Here is a 21,705-nt window from a genome sequence, read left to right on the forward strand (position 1 = left end):
ATTTGTTGATGGAAATTTAGACTGTTTCTAAGTCTTGGCTATTGTGAATAATGAACACAGGGGTGCATGTATCTTTTGGAATTATAGCTTTGTCCAGATATATGATGGGAGTCAGATTGCTGGATCATATGGCAACTTTGGTATTCAGTATTCTTGGGCTTTCCTGGTGGCTCAGATGGTAAAGAGTCCGCCTCCAATGTGGGAGACCTTGATTCAATCCCTGGGTTGGAAAGATCCACTGGAGAGAGGCATGGCAACTCACTCCAGCACTCTTGCCTAGAGAATCCCCATGGAGAGAGGAGCCTGGCGGGCTCCCATGTGTCCATGGGGTCACAAAGAGGTGGACACAACTGAGCGACTAAGCACAGCACAACATGGCAACTCTGCTTTTAGTTTTTGATGAACCTCCATGCCGCCTTCCACAGGGGCTGCACAAATTTACATTCCCACCAAAAATACAGGTAGCTTCCCCACAAGGGGTAGTTACTTTGATTGAGAGGGGAACAGGGAAAGAAGTGATTACTCAATCTCCTCCTATCCCTCCTGCACAGACTTATGCAAAAATTGTCAAGAAATACCCATTAATTCATGCCTACAACCTATTTCTGTACTAACCTATGAATTTGCCTAAGAACAGTAAAATATATCTCCAAAACAAATCAAAAGTATAATCATAATCAATTAAACCTGAGCACAAATTTCTTCAAAGAAAGCATAAACCGTTTTCCAATTCAAAAGGGAAACTAGTTTTGTCTCAGCTTGTTTTTTTTTTCAAATATGATTATTTTTAAAGGAGTTTTAAAACAATTTTCAGTGTAGTATAGATACAAAGCAAAGACAGGGTATGCTGAGCTACCAAAACCACTTACAACATTACAGAGATATTCTCAAGTACGAGTATGGAAAATCATTCCAAGCCCCCTTTTTTGCAGCATTAAATGAAAACTTGCTGTTACATTTATTTCCTAAGATGATAAAGCTTTTCTCAGCAAACGTTTTCTATCTGATAAAGATAGATTTATAATATCATCCTTCACATAAGAGAAATATACTTTTGATAATCAAGATTGTAGAATGTAAAGAAACAACACAAAATATTGATGATACATTTTTATCTCCTTAAAATGCTTTAAAGTATTTTCTTCTGAAGTATGCATTTTCTCTCTGCGGACAAAGAATGTCATGTCACCAGCCAAATGAGAAAACAAGAACGGTGCATCCATTACCGACTGCAGCCACCCCTGATGGTGGATCCTGAGGGGAACTCAGGATTAAGACAAAACAGGCTGTCAGCCAGCAACCTATCAGCCTCTGCAGCCACCCCACCCCAATGGTTCACTCTGAGGGGATTCAGGACAGAGAAAAACAGGACAGTTAAGGTGCATATCAAAGGAACAATATGAATAAGCCCAGACTCTTGCATCTTCCCAAACACAGAGAAGTGTTAAATTCATTAACTGAAGGTGTCTGGTTTTCTTTAATTAACAGCAGTAGCTCTGACTAATTAGTTTTCATTTACAAAAACTTTCTATGTATCTGACTCCACCCTTCCCTCTTCAAAACAATCCCTCAAAGCTATCTGAGGTCGTTTCTTTGCCTTAAGTCCTCTGTAAGTCTGCCATATTAAACATAATTCTCAACTTGCAGGGTATGCATGTTTTTTCCTGATGGCAGTTTTGGTGACCAACAAACAGACTTGGAGTAAAGGACTTCTCTCCTTTGTCTGAATTTCATGAAGAACCAGAGTCTTGGTACTAGCAGAGGTCAACTGGGTCTGTCTCCCTTCTTGGAGTCAAGATATTTGGTAATAAATTCTTCTTTGGAGGAGTAGGTTATGTTTGAAACTCAGCTGAACGATACTGGGAAGATTTTGACTCACTTTAGACACTGAGTGGGTTACCCTCAATTGAAAGACACTAAGAAGACTTTGCTCAGTTAAAAGACACTCAGTAAGATTGGACTGGTTAATGTTGTGGAAGACGGGCTTGCTGTTTTCCTTGAACTGACTCAGTTCAGTTCAGTTGCTCAGTTGTGTCCAACTTTTTGCAACCACATGGACTGCAGCACGCGAGGCCTCCCTGTCCATCACCAACTCCCGGAGTTTACTCAAACTCATGTCCATTGAGTCGGTGATGCCATCCAACCATCTCATCCTGTGTCATCCCCTTCTCCCTCCTTAGTCTTTCCCAGCATCAGGGTCTTCTCAAATGAGTGAACTCTTCGCATCAGATGGCCAAAGTATTAGAGTTTCAGCTTCAACACCAGTCCTTCCAATGAACATCCAGGACTAATCTCGTTTAGAATGGACTGGTTGGATCTCCTTGTTGTCCAGGAGACTCTCAAGAGTCTTCTCTAACACTACAGTTCAAAAACATCAAATCTTCAGCACTCAGCTTTCTTTATAGTCTAACTCTCACATCCCTACATGACAACTGGAAAAACCACAGCCTTGACTAGACAAACCTTTGTTGGCAAAGTAACGTCTCTGCTTTTTAATATGCTGTCTAGGTTGGTCATAATTTTTCTTCCAAGGAGAAAGTGTTTTAATTTCATGGCTCCAGTCACCATTGGCAGTAATTTTGGAGCCCAAGAAAATAAAGTCTGCCACTGTTTCTCCATCTATTCGCCATGAAGTGATGAATCGGATGCCATGAACTTTGTTTTCTGAAAGTTGAGCTTTAAGTCCACTTTTTCATTCTCTTTCACTTTCATCAAGAGGCTCTTTAGTTCTTCTTCACTTTCTGCCATAAGGGTGGTGTCATCTGCATATCTGAGGTTATTGATATTTCTCCCAGCAATCTTGATTCTAGCTTGTGCTTCATCCAGCCCAGCGTTTCTCATGATGTACTCTGCATATAAGTTAAATAAGCAGGATGACAATATACAGCCTTGACGTACTCCTTTTCCTATTTGGAACCAGTCTGTTGTTCCATGTCCAGTTCTAACTGTTGCTTCCTGACCTGCATACAGATTTCTCAAGAGGCAGGTCAGGTGGTCTGGTATTCTTATCTCTTTCAGAATTTTTCAGTTTACTGTGATCCACACAGTCAAAGGCTTTGGCGTAGTCAATAGAGCAGAAATAGATGTTTTTCTGGAACTCTCGTGCTTTTTTGATCCAGCGGATGCTGGCAATTTGATCTCTGGTTCCTCTGCCTTTTCTAAATCCAGCTTGAACAACAGGAAAGGGCCCAGGAGAAAGGAGCAATGACCCCACAAGACACTGTCCTGGACTTCCCTGTGGGTGTCCGGGAGTCTCCAGCAGAGGCGTGGGTAGGTGGTGGCCTGCTGCAGGGTTGGGGGCACTGAGTGTAGCAGTACATGCATGGGATCTTTTGAGGGAGGTCACCATTATCTTCATTAAAGTGAAAGTGAAGCCACTCAGTCGTGTCCGACTCTTTGCGACCCCATGGACTGTAGCCTGCCAGGCTCCTCCATCCATGGGATTTTCCAGGCAAGAATACTGAAGTGGGTTGCCATTTCCTTCTCAAGTGGATCTTCCTGACCCAAGGATCAAACCCAGGTCTCCCACATTGCAGGCAGATTCTTTACCAACTGAGCCACCAGGGAAGTTACTGGAGAAGGGAATGGCAATCCACTCCAGTAGTCTTGCCTAGAGGATTCCATGGACAGAGAAGACTGGCAGGCAGAGTCAGACCCGACTGAGCGAATAACACTTTCACTTCACTTTTAGCTATTTCCTACCTGGTAAAGTGAGGGCTTCCCTTGTGGCTCAGCTGGTAAAGAATCTGCCTGCAATGCAGGAGACCTGGGTTTGACCCCTGGGTTGGGAAGATCCCCTGGAGAAGGGAAAGCTACCCACTCCAGTATTCTGGCCTGGAGAATTCCGTGGACTGTATAGTTCATGGGGTTGCAAAGAGTCAGACACAACTGACATGACTGTAGCCTGCCAGGTTCTTCTGACCATGAGATTCTCCAGGCAAGAATACTGGAGTGCGTTGCCATGCCCTTGGATCTTCCCAACTCAGGGAGAGAACCCAGGTTTCCTGCATTGCAGGCAGATTCTTTACGATGTGAGCCATATGGATACACAGAAGACCCCAAATAACTAAAACAATCTTACACACTCCGATTCAAAACTATACTACAAAGCTACAGTCATCAAAACAGCATGGAGGGCACAGATCAATGGAACAGAAGAGAGTTCAGAAATGGACCCACACTTATACTGGCAATTAATTAATCTACAACAAAAGAGGCAAGAATATACAATGAGGGGAAAGACAGTCTCCTCAACAAATGGTGTTGGGAAAACTGGACAGCTATATGTAGAAGAATCAAACCAGACTACTTTCTTGTACTATGCACAAAAATAAACTCAAAATGTGTTAAAGACTTAAATGTAAGGTATGAAACCATAAAACTGCCAGAATAAAACACAGGCAGTGAAGTCTTTAACACTGGTCTTAGTAACATTTTTTCAGACCTATCTCTTCAGGCAAGGGAAATAAAAGCAAAAATTTTTTTAAATGGGGCTACATCAAACTGAAAGGGTTTTGCTCAGTGAAGGAAACTATCAACAAAACTTAAAGATCACCTACTGAATGGTGAAAGATATCTGCAAATGATGAAGAATCCTCCTGCCAAGCAGGAGATGCAGATTCTATCCCTAGGTCAGGAAGATCCCCTGGAGAAAGAAATAGCAACCAACTCTAGTATTCTTGCTTGGGAAATGCTATGGACAGAGGAGCCCAGCAAACTACATGCAAGTGAGATGAACTACACACGAGTCCACGGGGTCTCAGAGTCAGACACAACTTAGTGACTAAAGAACGTACAACTTGATATCAAAACAAACAAACAAAAAATATAACTAAAAAATGGTAGAGGAGCTGAGTAGACATTTTTCCAAAGACGACATACACATGGCCATTGGGTACATGAAAAGATGCTCAACATCACTAATTATCAGGGTAATGCAAATCAAAACCACAATGAGGTATCATCTCACATCTGACAGAATAGCTATTATCAAACTGGCAAGAAATAAGAACTTGTGGAAAAAAGGGAACCCTTGTGCACTGTTGGTGGGAATGTAAATTGGTGCAGCCACTATGGAAAACAGTATGACAGTTCCTCAAAAAGGTAAACATATAACTACCAAATGACCCAGCAATTTTGTTCCTGAGTATTTATTTGAAGAAAACAAAAACACCATTATCCAAAAGGAAATGTGCATGCACCCCTACATTCTTTGCAGCATTACTGTATATCTTACAACAGTCAAAATGTAGAAGCAAGCCAAGAGTCCACTGATAGAGGAAAGGATAAAGATGTCTCTCACACACACAAACACAAAAAAGAATGAGTCTTCCCATTTGCAGCAACATGGATGGACCTGGAAGGAGTTATGCTAAATGAGATAGATACGCCAGGTAGGGAATGACAAATATGGGATGATTTCACTTAACTGTGGAATATGAAAAACAAAACTAATCAACAAACATAACCAAATGGTAACAAAGTCACTGATACAGAGAGAAGATGGTTGTCAGAGGACAGGGGAGGAGGGGGAGGAAAGAAGTAGGTGAGGGAGATTAAGAGATACAAATTTTCAGTTATAAAATAAATAACTCATAGGCATGAACTGTACAGTGTGGGCAATACAGCCTATATCTTTTCATGGTGACAACTAAAAGTATCAAGGTGAACACTTTGAAATGTATAGAAATATATCATGTTGTGTAACAGGAACTAATAGTGTTGTGGGTTAATTATGCTTCAAAAACAAACTCACAGAGAAAGAAATCAGATTTTGGGTTATCAGAGGCAAGGTTGAGGGAAGGAGGAATGAGATGACAGTAATAAAAAAATACAAACTTATAGTTGTAAGATAAATATTAGGGACATAATGTACAACATGATATATATAATAAACAGTGCTATAGGTTATAAATGAAAGTTGAGAGTAAATCCTAAGAATTCTCATCACATGGAAAAGTTTAAAAATTTTTTTAATGTTTCAACATGCGATGATGGGTGTTCACTTAATGTATTGTGATAATCATTTCATGATGTATGTAAGTCAAATCATTATGTTGTACACCTTAAATTTATATAATGCTATATATAAACTATCTCAATAAAACTGAAAGAAAAAAAAAAGCCAAGCAAATCAATCAACCAATTAACCTTCAATGCCCTGCTACTGCCTTCAAATGTTTAAATCCAGACCCAACATACTTAAAATCTGTATTTTAAGTACTTCTGGTGATTAATCTCAATACTTTGATTTTTCTCCTTCCCTTAATCTGAAGTTTTCTGCCCCTGCTGCATACTACTTCCACCAGTGAATATCCATGAAATGATATTCTACTCAGTGTTTAAGGTTCTGTTTAAAACTTCAAAAATTCTCTTCCTCCTCAGGTGCCATCTCAAACAGCTCACCCAAAATATCTTCCTCCTCCTGCTCTAAATGCACTCTGTTTCTGTCTTTACTGAAGTTATTTCATATATTGCCATGTTATTTTCACTATTTGCTATGTTCACCAAATAAGTAAGTATAGGGATTCTGTGTCTGTAGTCAATGAATGCTTCATAAATTAGAATAAAATGAGACGATGAGTATGACAATACTTTGAAAAAAATTTTTGTAAATTAATAATTGCTAATGAAAGTAATCTATGAAGATGGTACTAGTAAACTAAATATCCTTAAGAAGCTATTCAGTAGGATTAACTATAGACCATTAATCAGAACACCTACCACAAAACTAGGAATTTTATTTCTCCACAATAAATGGCATCAGTATCTCAAATTCCCTTTACATATTTCAGAACTAACTTTCAATTCCAAAACTTAATTCTCAATTACCTTTACACAAAGGTGGGATTAATAAGTTAATGATAACAAACTCTTGAAATGCTCAACCTTAAAACACTGTAAATGTCACCTTATGCAAACCTTTCATTCTAAAAATAAGGAAAAATAGGCATGGAGATACAAACTGTCTTGCCTGAGGTCACTTACTGGCACCTGTTTAGTCGGTGCCTATAACTAGTAAAGAAAATATAATAGACAGGAAGGCTGATTTAATTGAGGTGATTATTCTTCTAACATTATTAAAATTATCCTTGATTTTATGTGTAAGTGACATTTTCAAAGTATTTAAATAAATAATGACCAAAATCAACTTTATTATTGCCTTCATATGTATTAAAGAGAATAATTAAAATTGACCAGCTTTCCTAAGGTCTTGCTTTTTAGTCTCTGATATACACCCAAATCGAAATTCTAATTTTCAGTGTCAGATGCTAATTTTTTCTAATATTCAATTTATAGGAAATGTATAAAAAAGGACTGGTGAACTCAGAGAAAAAATGTAAAACAGTCATGAAATTAAAATTTGTGGTAGTGTTAGGAAGATAACCATATCACTTTAAGGATAAAATCTATGATTAATTGAAAAATTAATTCCTTATATAGACTTTATATAGACTTTATTATAGCTTCTCTTAAGGTAATGCTATTTTTAATCTGATTGATTTTCTGACCCTGAAAAAACATTTCACTAAAAATTTATATACAATTCTACTTTCAGGACAACAGTTTACCTTAACATTTGATTTCTTTGAGAAATTCACCACTACACCCCAACCAAAATCATCTCCTTCATTCTTCACCTGAAAAGAAAGTAAAGCAAGTACAAAAGGAGTGTTTATGTTAAAAGGCAATTTAGATGTCATGCCCACATTATAGCTAATAAAACATTCTCAGTTTTCCTGATAGAATTTTTTTTAAAGACCCCTGTTAAATTAAAAAAAAAAAAAAAAGACACTGACACTACAGAAAGAAATCACTGCCAAATTTCACAGGCTTTCCAGGAAGCAACAGGAATCTTTCAGTTGGCAAAAAACTGAAAAAGTGGTATCTTATATTTGTTTGGAATATATGTGAAATCTTTGATAACTAATGAATTCATCCAGGTCTTAAAACTGCCTTATTCTTGAACAGCATTTCTTAACTAGAAATATTTCATATTAATTCCCAAACTGTCTACTTCAGTTTATACTCCCCCAAATGAAAACCAGTAGAGATTAAAAGGCCTTCAAATGACCCCTCCTTCCTTAATCAGTATCATGTGAAACAGGTTAAACAATAAAATTAATACAGATCAACTACTGTAGCAGGAAGCATCTACCTACTTTACTTTATCTAAAAAATACTAAATATTGAAAATTCTATAATAAAAATGACATACCTTTACCAAACGACCTGGCTGTAGAAAGGGTAAGCAATATTTTGGTTTGTGAATGTATTCTTCAATTTCTTTACCCAATTTGGCAAGCTGCTGTCTAATCTTGTAGTAGATGACCACACTTTCTTCATTTGGTATTACTATTTTATTATACTGTTCTTCTGAGTTCTTTACCTCTATAAATAAAACACATATACAGTATCAAAAAATACATCTTATGTAGATTATACCAAGGATACATCTTTGACTACTATAATTGTAGGGACTGTACTACTACATATTGCACAGATTAAAAGCTTTAAGGAAAAGATACAGAAACACCCATAAAGCATGCTGCCTAGTTTCTCCCTTCTCTTTAATAGTCCTTCAGTCGCACTGGTACCATTTAGAATGCTCAACAGTTATATGTGGGTGTTGACTTCTCTACTTGAATAGCACAGAATATTTCCACAGAAAGTTATATTGAATAGCACTATTTTGGATCTTTTAATATGGCGCTTTGACTCTGCAAAAAATCCATTTTGCTAATTTCATTAGGCTTCCACCATCACCTGGTACTACGTCTCTAAAACAGAAGACAACAAATTTAACTAGTTATCTCTACTCAGTCAGTGGCTAAAACACTAGCCTTTCAGCAATTGTTCTTTTAGTTAATCTAAACATCTATGATGCCATCTTTCACCTAGTGCAGCCCCACCTTCCTTGCTCATTTCCACTGTGAACAAACAGTATTTTTATTGGCATAAAACACACATAACATAAAATTTACCATTAATGACATGTATGTCACTCACAATATATGAAACCATCACTGTCAAGTAGTTTTAGAATATTTTCACTACCCCAAAAGAAAATTCCATACCCTTTTAGCAAACACTCATTCTCTCCTTCCCCTAGACCCCAGCAACCTTTCTGTTTGCATGAATTTACCTAGGCCAGATATTCTATATATAAGGAATCATACATCGTGTGGCTTCTGTCTTTGGCTTCCGTAACTTAGCATAATGTTCTCAAAGATCTGACTTCCCTGGTGGCTTAGACAGTTATGCATCTGCCTACAATGCGGGAGAGCTGGGTTCAATCCCTGGGTCGGGAAGATGCCCTGGAGAAGGAAACAGCAATCTACTCGAGTACTCTTGCCTGGAAAATCCCATGGATGGAGAAGCCTGTAGGCTACAGTCCATGGGGGTTGCAAAGAGTCAGACACGACTGAGCGACTTCACTTTCACTTTCTTTTCTCAAAGATCATCCATGTTGTAGCATGTATCAGTACTTCACTCTTTAATGGTGAAATAGCATCACTCTGTATGGGTATACCATTTTGTTTCACAGTTGATGGGCATTTGGACTATTTCTACCTTTTGGCTGTAATGTTCCTATAAACTTCCACACACCAATTTTTGTTTGAACATATTTCCAACTCTTTTGCTTATGTATACCCGTGAGTAGATGGCACCACTGGGTCTTATGGTAATTCTATACTTAACTTGCTCTGCTGTGCTTAGTTGTTCAGTCGTGTCTGATTCCTTGTGACCCCACCAGGTTCCTATGTCCGTGGGAATTCTCTAGGCAAGAATACTGGAGTGGGTTGCCATGCCCTCCTCCAGGGGATCTTCTCAACCCAGGGATCGAACCAGTGCTAAACTATTTTCTACAGTGATCACACCATTTTGTCAATTACTTAAAAAAACAACAACAACAAAAAACCCATCCTAGTGAGTGTGAAGTGGTATCTCAATGTGGTTATTATATGCATTTCCTTAATGACTAATAATGTTGAGCATCTTTACATGTACTTATGTGTTTTTATTGGAGTAATGTCTATTCAAATCTTTTGTCCATTTGAAAATTAGATTATTTGCTTTTTGTTGCTGAGTTCTAAGTGCTCTTTATATATTCTACATACCAGACTCTTATCAGATGCATGATTTGCAAGTATTTTCTTCTACTTCTTGGGTTTTCTTTCTATTACTGCTGGTGTATGCTGAAGTGCAAATGTTTCAAAATTTAGACAAAATCCTATTTATTCAATTTTTCTTTTGTTGTTTGTACTTCTGGTGTCTTATGTAAGAATCCACTGGGAAACAGAAGTTTATAAGGATTTATACGTATATTTTCTTCAAAAGTTTTAAGGTTTCAGCTATTCAAGACTTCCATCCATTTTCAGTTATGGTGTGGAGTAGGGGTCCAAATTCACTTTACTGCATGTGGCTATCCTACTGTCCTAGCAGCACTTGTTAAAAGTCAACTGACACAGGGGCTTCCCTGGTGGTTAAGTGGTGAAGAATCCGCCTACCAATGCACAAGACACGGGTTCGATCCCTGGTCCAGGAAGATCCCACATACAGCAGAGCAACTAATGACACACGCTACAACTACTGAGCCTGTGCCCTAAAGCCTGCGAGCCACAGCTACTGAGCTCACATGCCACAACTACTGAAGCCATGCACCTAAAGCCCATCTCTGCAACAAGAGAAGCCACAGCAATGAGAGCCCATGCACCACAACCAAAGAGGAGCCCCTGCTTGCCACAACTAAAGAACAAGTCTGAGTAGCAACAGACGCAGCATAGCCAAAAATTAATCCCTGGGTCAACACTCTTCTCTATCGTTCTTCTTGCACTGGACTTCTTTCTTAGAAAAATCAAAAAGAGCAGTAACAACATTTCTATTGTCCCTGGCCAGACCCCACGCAGAATATACGATTTACCTTCGAGCACCACAATTTAAGAAAAACACATTTAGACATTTATAAAGTGGGCTGGAGACTAGATGTGTAAGGAGACCCAGAGTTTGAAGACTACTTCCTCCTCCTCTAAGCCTATTTATTTTTATTAATTGCTTATTTTTAGTGATACCAGAGTCAAGATGCTGCAAAAGTCTACATAAGTATTGAGACATGCTCTTTGGATTTTTTTTTACTTTTCTTTTTTCTTTCGACCTCTAACTTCTGGTCTTTGACACCCTCTGAGGCATACTGCATCATCCTGGTTATTTTTAATGAACTGCCCTACTTCTTACAAGAATCATGTTCCTTTCACTTGAGAATAGAAGGCTATTCTTAACACATGTTACAGCAGTAAACATAATCAGAAAAAGATATGATTTAAAAAAATTGGTGGGCTGAAGTCAATAAGAGGTTCTATGAGAAGGAAAACTATACACTGAGATGCTAATCTTGCTGCCCTACCAAAAGTTACAAAGTGACACTGCAGGTACCAGTAGAACACTAACAAGCACCAACAGGGGTTGTTTATGGACGATGACACACACAAAGACTGCCTGAGGCCCCCATCCTCCACTCCAAAGCATTTCTGTTCTCAGACTACTTAACTAAGGAATCAAAAGTTGGAGAGACATTTTAAGAAATCACATGTGTTTTGTACACAGGACTCTAACTACGGCTACATATCACTCTAGGAAGTTAATTTAGGTGCAGCCTGCTTTTTCCCGAATTAAGGACACTATCTCTTTCTAGCCAATCAAAAAGTAGAGGAATCTGGGTATAAGCTGGTTTCCCTGCAGTGTACTCCCATAAGAAAGCCTCAGTATCTTAGGAAACAGCATGTGAGATATGCCCATAACTCTTAGGACAATTTCCAACCAATTTTCCCCTTTTGAGGGAGAGAGATGGTGGTTCCAAAAATACATATTTGTATCATATAAAATGTGCAATAGATGGAGCTGTGAGAGATGGAGAAATGAAATGCTACCCCCAGTACTGAGGAAATTTTATGAAAGGTTTAAATGGCTTTACTGATCTATGGCATTACTAACACTAATAAAATAGGCATTTACTGAGCACTTAACATAAATGATCTTATTTAATTTTCATGAGTTGAATGAACTAGGTATTATTCTAATTGCATAAAAAAGCAAACTAAGGCTGGTAGCTCAATTGGTAAAGAGTCTGCCTGCAAAGCAGGAGACCTAGGTTCGATTCCTGGGTCAGGAAGATCCCCTGGAGAAGGAAATGGCAACCCAGTCCAGTATTCTTGCCTGGAGACTCCCATGAACAGAGGAGCCTGGTGGGCTACAGTCCATGGGTCACAAGAGTCAGACACAACTAAGTGACTAAGCACAACACAACATCAAGGCTGAGGCAGTCTGGATTTAAACCCAGGTCTAACTCCACAGCTCTTGCTATTTAACCATAACATTATCTATTAATGAATAAACAAAAAGGTTAAAATTAAATCTGAATATTTAGGAATATAAATAACCACATTTATTTAAGAATGTATTCCAATACCAAACAGCAAAGTTCAACAAAGCAAAACCACAATTACGTTTCCACCAACATAACTGAGAAAATACTTGGAGAATTCTGCCACTGTCCTCTACTATATCTGGGATATTTCCTATGGAATTACAAAAGAATAATAGAAGGTAAAGTTTAGAAAGTAATTTACCAAACTTTACCAAATAGCAAGGGTTGGGGAGGGAAAAATTGGGAGCAAGGGATTAACAGAGGCACACTACCATATAAAAAATAAACAACAGAGTTTTACTATATAGCACAGGGAACTATATTCAGTAACCTGTAATAAACTATAATGGAAAAGAATTTTTTAAAAAAGAATATAGATTTATACAAATACATGTGTGTATAACCAAATCACTTTGCTGTACACCTAAAACTAACACAATATTATATAAATCAACTATATTTCAATTTTTTTTAAGTAATTTAATAACTGTTCAAATACACTATTTTTATAAAGAAGGGAAAAAAGCAAAAGTAAGTGCATCAAGGTACACCCTATTTCTTTTGGTTATTCAGTCTTTCTGGCTGTATGTGTATGCATAATTATCTTAATCATGAATGATAGTGGCAACTGCCTTGGAGGAGTATTTTAAAGTTTCATTCTTTTTAGTGAAAATATTTAAGGTGGCTTGTAACTACATACTTGATTCAACAACAGCCATGTGAAATTTCTATAAACTAAAGTAAAATTAATGACTTTCCTTCTTCAGTATCAATCTAATTTCAATACCTCCTTAATTTAAACCCAAATCCACGCTGTACTTAAATTCTGTTGATTTTTTAATTCTATTATCACATATTATTTTTTGCATGAAGGCAGATTTATAGCTCCTTTAAAATCACAATTCTTTGATACAAGAATCATCCTTTCTCCTTGCTAAGGCTGTGGCTTATTATCAAGACAAACTGTATTAAATACTTAACAAGAAAATATTGGCTAAAAAGTTCATTTGAGTTTTCCTGCAATGTCTCATGGAAAACTGAACAAACTTTCTGGCCAACCCAATAAAATGTAAAGTGATCTAAAATTATATATTTGTGATTAATTTTATATGATGTGTTTTAAAGATTCAGTCAATGGCTTTGCTTCTGGAAATTTAAGAAAGGGCTTCCCTGGTGGCTCAGATGGTAAAGAATCTGCCTGCAATGCAGGAGACCCAAGTTCGATCCCTGGGTTGGGAAGATCTGCTAGAAAAGGAAATGGCAACCCACTCCAGTATTCTTGCCTGGAGAATCCCATGAACAGAGGAGCCTCGTGGGCTATATTGTCCATAGGGTCACAAAGAGTTGGACACGATCGAGCAACACACACAGACAATTCTTAAAATAAGTCAGGTCAAGTGTTTTTTCATCCATGTTTGGCAGGTAAGTTACTGCTACTGCTGCTGCTAAGTCGCTTCAGTCGTGTCCGACTCTGTGTGACCCCATAGACGGCAGCCCACCAGGCTCTTCCATCCATGGGATTTTCCAGGCAAGAGTACTGGAGTGGGTTGCCATTTCCTTCTCCAATGCATCAAAGTGAAAAGTGAAAGTGAAGTCGCTCAGTCATGTCCGACTCTTAGCGACCCCATGGACTGCAGCCCACCAGGCTCTTCCATCCATGGGATTTTCCAAGCAAGAGTACTGGAGTGGGTTGCCATTGCCTTCTCTGAGGTAAGTTACAACATCTACTCTTATAATCAAAAAGGGACAATCCATGCTTTAATAAAAACAGCATGGCTTAGTTAGGAACAGGACCAAGATTCTAATCTCAAACTGTCACCAATCAAATGTGTAACCTAATATACTGATAACTTCTCTTATGCCTTATTTCTTTTATAGCTGTAAAATGATGTCAAAGCTTGTTCCAGAGCTATAGTTTGTAATGAAGAAGCTGCTCTTAATTAAGATGTAAGAAATTAAGAGGAGTTATGATCTCTCATCTAGGCAAGGGTAAAAAAAAAAAATGTGAATTTAACTTAGTTGAATGTTCAGAGTCTTCTTCACTTTTTTAAGGCACATTATTATACTTTTGTCTACTTTTTAGCTACATGAAAATTGAGTGGTAGTGTCCTACCTACTTTTGATGAAAAGGTATTGTTGCCTATTAAATAACTCACAGGACATTTACAAAGTGAAATTATGTAGTCATTAAAAACTACACTTTCAAAGGATACTTGAAATTAACTTTTAAAAGCCAGAATGAGTGAGTCAGTGAATGTAAAGCATTTAACAAAATGCTAGGCATATGGTAAATGTTTAACAATTGATATTATAAATAGCATTGCTGTTATTACCAAGGCATTGTTAAATCTGACTTTAAAAAAGAGTATGAAAAATATGTTTGAAAAAAAAAGGGAGAACCCAAAGTGTTAACAGTTGGCTGTGTGTGGCTGACTGTGAGATCACAACTGAGCTTCAATTGCCTTTGTATCTTTTACATAATTTGTGTTTTTTTCTTTATGACTACGCATTATTTTTACAAGATTTACCCAAACCAGCATTTTAAATCTTTCTTCTATTTTAGATTTTAATCAGCTCTAAATGATGATCAGCCATATCTTCTAAAATAAGGATCAACACTCAACACAGAATACTCAACACAGAACTGTGCTTGAACATAATTACCCACAGAGCACTTACTTTTGGACTTTAGAAAGCATTATCTTAATTTTTTGATATCATTATTCACAAATGAGTTACCATGTGATATGTCTGTAACAATAAAGTATACTACATTTGAATTAGCACCAGCATCATGTTCTGACAGGGTTTTCTTACTTTCATTTCAAAATTTTCCAGGTGGAACATTACTGTACTTTTATGTAAGAACCAATTCTTGGCTTACCAGAAAAATACCAAGGGCCAAAGCAGTCAACAACACATCAACCTTGCTATTTAGTCTCCCCTAGCTAAATAAAGCTATTACAGTAATTTTATACTTACTCTCTACTACTCCTGGAATTGCTCTATAATGCTGAAACTGGTAGAAGGATTTTTCCAACATGTACTCAGGATTAATTTCTTCTACTCGTAGTAAGTTCAAAACCATGTTGTACGTCAAATGGAAAGCACTATTTAGAGGATCAGCTGAGCCCTAAGAGAGAAAAAAACATGTTAATGCTATAGGTTTTTCAAATAAATTCACACAAACATTTTAACTTCAAACTGCTTAATAATTTAGTCTACATTAAAGAATACTATAGAAACATACTCAGTTCCTTCTTTTAAATGACCCATACAAAGTTGTTAAAGAGTAGCTTTTTGGGAAAGTGAAGGGGGGTAAAAATAACTAAATAAGACAGTATTAGTTAATATACTACTGGCCAAATACATTTAGCTGTCTGCCTTCTAGGCACTTGACAGGATTACACATTTTGCCCTCAGTGTGGAGGGCAAATCGAGTGTAGTGATACATCACTTTCTGGCCAAATATTTAATTGATGGTGTGAAAAGCTGTATTTTCCCTCCTGGCACAGTGACTGCTAATATTCAAAACAGTGGTTTCTCTATCAGCTTGAATCCATAACCAATAATAAGCTGAGTCTCCTTTGTAAACCTGCGATGAACAGGTTAAGAGAAACAAACCTTTAAGTTACTGAGATTTAGGTTTGTTATAGTAGCATAGCCTAGCCTATGTTGACAGAGCATACTATATTTATTTCGGATAAAAATGAGCTATCTTGAAACTCTCAGTTTCCTAGAATGACATAAAACTTTCTAGTATTTCCCCCAAATTTATAGGTCATTATCCACACTTTGACAATTCCTCTTTCTCTCCCTAACTGTAGCTATTACCAAAGAAGGGCCAGGCAAAATAAAACATTTATCACAAAATAGTGTGACCTTAATTTGCAATATGGTTTATATCCAAAATACTTTCTAAAGATCTAAACCTTTCTTACAATGTTTCTTCAGGAATATTATTTTCTAAATGCAAATACTTTCTAAGATTGAAAATGATTATGTAGTTGTATAGGAGAAATGACCAACTTCTTGAAGACACACGCTAGAATACTTAGAAGTGTCACAAAACATTCATATCCCTAAATGGCATAGCAAAATATGCAAATACTCTTAAGGTATTCGGGAACTTTTAAACTGCAATCCATAAGCCAGCCTTATTGCATTCAGAATTATAAATATACGCATACAGGATTTTATGACAAGGAGTTGAACTTTCAACAGTCTCAAATGATCATATTCCTTAATTCCTGAAAAATCAAGAGCCATTTACCGTAGGGGGTTAGTAAGTCCCTAAAAACCTTAACTTGTATCCACTTTCCTAGAAAATAGAGCCAAAGGGAAATGTGGAATTATATGAAAACCACATTATTCAGAAAGAGGAATGAAAGTCAACTTCCATCTACTTTGTAATTTTGCAAACAGCCCAACTTTTTATTATTCTTTTTCTTTTTTACTCTTACTACCTTTAAGAAATTTGATGCTTCAATATTATAAGAGATTATTTCCAACCTCAAGCTCTTCTTTTATATTCCAGCTGTTACAGAATACACCTATCTGAATTCTCCATCACATTAAACTCAACATAGCATTGTAACCAGAGAAGGCAATAGCAAACCACTCCAGTACTCTTGCCAGGAAAATCCCATGGACAGAGGAGCCCGGTAGGCCTGCAGTCCATGGGGTCGCTAAGAGTCGGACACAACTAAGCAACTTCACTTTCACGTTTCCCTTTCATGCACTGGAGAAGGAAATGGCAACCCACTCCAGTGTTCTTGCCTGGAGAATCCCAGGGACGGGGGAGCCTGGTGGGCTGCTGTCTATGGGGTCCCAGAGTCGGACACAACTGAAGCGCCTTAGCAGGAGCAGCATTGTAACACTGCATCCAGTGACCCCAGGATAACCCCAACTTACACATGATATATTGGCATAATCATTAATACTCCCTTATTTCACTATTACAATATTCTAATTTGGATACTAAAAAATATGGCTATACAGCCTGCTCTCAGTATCCTCAGGTTCCCTATCTGAGGAGTCAATCAACTGTGGATTGAAAATACTTGGGAAAAAAATTGCAGAAAGTTACAAAAAGTAATACTTGAATGTGCCATGCAGCACCAACAACTATTTACATTGTATTTACAGCTATTTAAATAACATTAACACTGTATTCCATACTAAAACCTAGAGATGATTTAAAGAAAAAGATGTATACAGGGTATATGCAAATACTATGACATTTATAAGAGACATGAACATCCTTGGATTTTGGTATTCTGCTATGGGGGGGGGGGGGTCCTTAAAACCAATCCCCTGAGAATACCAAGGATGACTGTAAAATATATACAGTCATTAAATACACCTAACAGAATACTATTCAGACTTAAGGAAGAAAATTCTGCAATATGCAACAACACAGATGAACTCTAAGAACATTATGCTAAATGAAATAAGCCTATCACGGAACGACAAATCCTGCATCAGTTCAGTTCAGTCGCTCAGTCGTGTCCGACTTTTTGCGACCCCATGAATTGCAGCACGCCAGGCCTCCCTGTCCATCACCAACTCCCAGAGTTCACTCAGACTCATGTCCATCGAGTCAGTGATGCCATCCAGCCATCTCATCCTCTGTCGTCCCCTTCTCCTCCTGCCCCCAATCTCTCCCAGCATCAGTCTTTTCCAATGTGAGTCAGCTCTTCACATGAGGTGGCCAAAGTACTGGAGTTTCAGCTTTAGCATCATTCTTTCCAAAGAAATCCCAGGGCTGATCTCCTTCAGAATGGACTGGTTGGATGTCCTTGCAGTCCAAGGGACTCTCAAGAGCCTTCTCCAACACCACAGTTCAAAAGCATCAATTCTTCGGCGCTCAGCCTTCTTCACAGTCCAACTCTCACATCCATACATGACCACAGGAAAAACCATAGCCTTGACTAGACGAACTTTTGTTACCTTAAGTAGTTGTTTTCCAATCGTTGGGCTCATCTTTTCATCTACCATAAGAATTACAATTCCTCTATCATCCATTCCCCTCCTTCCAGCACGACCAGACATCTGAATATATTCACCAGAGGAAATCTGAATGAAAATAATCAAAGTTTAGGAGAAAATCTGCTAAAAAACATATTCTTAAGATTTGTCTTATCATAAAATACACAAGCACAAGCTATACATTTGAAGAAAAGAAACAAGATTAAAAACATGAACTTTTAGGAAAGATTTATGTAAAAAGACAAAAAAGCAATACTTAATAATGTTGCAAAATTTTAGCTCCGTAATGATCAAATGGCTGTAAGGAAATACTGGTTAATTAACTGGTGCAAAAAATATCTTTAAGCTAGATATTCTGGAAAACAGCAAAGTTTAAGAAAGCAAACAATGACCCCAAATCTACTAAGTATCAATTCTGACTTGATCATAAATGTTCTTAATTTCCAAATGGGATTAATATAAAAATTAACACACACATAAAGCACAATTTCTATTTTCTCAGGGTATATCCCTGGCATCCAAAAGAGGCCATTCATCACTAAGAACTACCTAAAGGAGAAAGGTTAGTAAGTCTCCCACACACAGTCTGCCAGGGTAAAACTGAACCAACTGAACACCGGGCAGTTTTATCTGTAAGCACACATACTCTTCTCCTGTGCAAAGGGTGCAGCATTTCCAGACTTTCAAAAAATGTTTGGCTCAGGAAGGGTTATGAACTACTATACTACTAGAAGGCATATTACTGATAGCAGTAGAAACAAACCTAACAACTTGAGACCAACCTTAAGATTAGAAAAGAACACTTCAAAATGGCAGTCTGATAAATCTCAACAGGGCTAAAGGGCATTACATAATCTAAAATTATGCTCTTTAGATTTTATAATTATGTTCCTGAATCATCAAGAAAAAGTCCCTTTTTAAAATTCAACTACCCTCATGACTCCATATCCTTCTCTGGGGTCCAATGGAGGCCAAGGAGTATGTAAAGTAACAAAAGACTTATTTATTTTCTTGTAGCATTAATTTTATTCAAAGAACTAACTACTTTTAAACCGATAAATTATGAAGAATTTAAAAATGTATAGTAACTTAAAATATAAAACATGGAAGACTTTATCCACTTTACCATTAAAAATTGTATTCTACATGAATTAGTCTTCTTTCAGTTTAAAAAGTCACAAGTTACATAAAGCTTTTGAACGCTATGTAAAAATTTCTAAAAAGAAATGGTACTGACTCCGTATACTTACATTTCTCTTCTGTTTAGCATCCAACACACTTCAAAACAAATCAAGAAAAATGCTTTGCCTTTAGAAATCTACCAAGAGATTTTTCAGTGTACTGGTGATTAGCAACTACTGCCAGATATTTCTTTAAGCAGAAAAAAATCATTAATAACTAAAGGAATAGCTAATAATTTGCTCCAAATGCCACATTATATGAATTTTTGGTTTGCATTAAATATTCAAAACTAGAAATCTCTCTTCCTCCACCTGCTTTTCACTCTTGTGATGCTCCACTGACTGCCTGGGAAATACCCATCTGCTGTTTGTTGCTCAGTTTTAGGATTGCCTTCTTTATGAAATCTTTCCTGACCCCTTATATACAAGTGACTGTTTTCTTGTGTTTTATTCTTCCTGTATGTACTTCTCAAGGTCCACGAAATAACTTTCACCTGCACTACGTCACTTCACAGTAGAAATTGGTTTGGTTTTGTGTTAAATTTAACATCCTCAGCATTTACCATAGTTCTAAGCCCATAGTTTAGGTTTAGTAAGAAGGGGTTACTTGCCTCTGAATTAAGGATTTATTTTTTACTCAGATTCACCATTTCACTCATGATCCCAACTTTTGCTTTAGAAAAGACATTTGTGCAAACAGTGAGCTACAATTGTATCTACTATAGCAGAGGTGTTTTAAATAACAAACTTTAAGAAATAAAAATTCTAGATATATTTAAAATGCATTACAACAGTCATGGCTCATTTGTACACTTATCACCAAACTCTTTCACCAAAAGTAATTTTTGACTAAAAAACAGTGATAGAATGAATTTGAAAACTTAATCTTAATGAATTATTAGCTCACATACAAATTCTTAAGTATTTAGAACTGAAAATCTCAAAGGCTATGTGAGCCAAAATCATCTTAGGTGATTTTTAACACCTTCAAGTTACTTCAATATATGAATTATTTTACTTACCCATCGGAAATCCTTCCCATCAAATTTTCGGGCATTTGTAAATAAAACAGTTCTAGCTGGCATGTTAATCCCCATAGCAAAAGTCTCAGTGGCAAATAAGGCCTAAATGAATGAATAATTATACAATTAAACACATATTTTAAACTTGAAAAACTAGTCTCATATTCAAGTATAAATAAATCATTAATTTTTAAAATTAGTTGCTTGTGTGTGTGTGTGTGTGTGTGTGTGTGAGTTGCTCAGTTGTGTCCAACTCTTTGCAACTCCATGGACTATAGCCCGCCAGGCTCCTCTGTCCATGAAATTCTCCAGGCAAGAATATTGGAGTGGGTTGTTGTTTCCTTCTCCATTAGTTGCTAATGAAATGATACAAAAATAAGACATGCTACTCCAGGTATATTTTAGTATTTTATACTCAAATTATTAAATTTACATATAATTATATATATTACTATAAATTTATATTATATTTAATGTACCTTACACCCCCACCCCCAAAATTTTTAATTCAGGGAAAACAGTCTTTCTTTAATTCCAGAGGTGGTAACTTGGAGAGACTATTACCAGCCTAATGGACAAGGCATTATTAGGCTGTACAATATTTTCCTAAGCATATTAAGATTTCCTGGCTTCTTCCTTGATGATTCAGTGGTTTTAGAGACACCTTTCAAAATTGGCGGCACTTTCAGTTCACATTTAAGACTTTACCAACAGAAAGCACACAAAGGTATGTGTAGAAATTAAGGTATGTGTACAAATTAAGTCACTGAAGTACTATTAAATAATCTAAACTGTCATCAATAGCTAACGAGATAAAAAAAAAAAAACTTTATGTCATCAACTCAACAGAATGCTATTCAATTATTAAAATGAATGAAAAGCAATGCATATGACAAAATTGAATAATATAGGTAATATAATCACTTTTGTATAAAAATTAAATCAAGTATTATTTCTATGTATCCTAGTAGATATTTCTGGGAAGTGAAGGGCAATGGGGGTCTTTAATGTTTTACTTTATGTACAGTTACTCGATTTGACTTCTACACTATACTTAAAAGATTTCTTAAAATGGACCTAAACAAAA

The 21,705-nt window shown here is 36.8% G+C and overlaps 1 protein-coding gene across 2 annotated transcripts in view; it reads right to left on the bottom strand.

Moving 5' to 3' along the window:
* The window catches only part of MTREX (Mtr4 exosome RNA helicase), a 91,241-nt gene that overhangs the window by 31,219 nt on the left and 38,317 nt on the right, over window positions 1-21,705 (bottom strand). For both annotated transcript variants that reach the window (NM_001099012.1, XM_059878727.1), the window contains 5 exon segments: window positions 7,572-7,640; window positions 8,219-8,391; window positions 15,407-15,557; window positions 18,377-18,502; window positions 20,619-20,720. In NM_001099012.1, the coding sequence (NP_001092482.1) occupies window positions 7,572-7,640; window positions 8,219-8,391; window positions 15,407-15,557; window positions 18,377-18,502; window positions 20,619-20,720 (621 nt within the window).

Source organism: Bos taurus, chromosome 20, assembly GCF_002263795.3.
Source record: "Bos taurus isolate L1 Dominette 01449 registration number 42190680 breed Hereford chromosome 20, ARS-UCD2.0, whole genome shotgun sequence".
Taxonomy (NCBI): Eukaryota; Metazoa; Chordata; class Mammalia; order Artiodactyla; family Bovidae; genus Bos; species Bos taurus.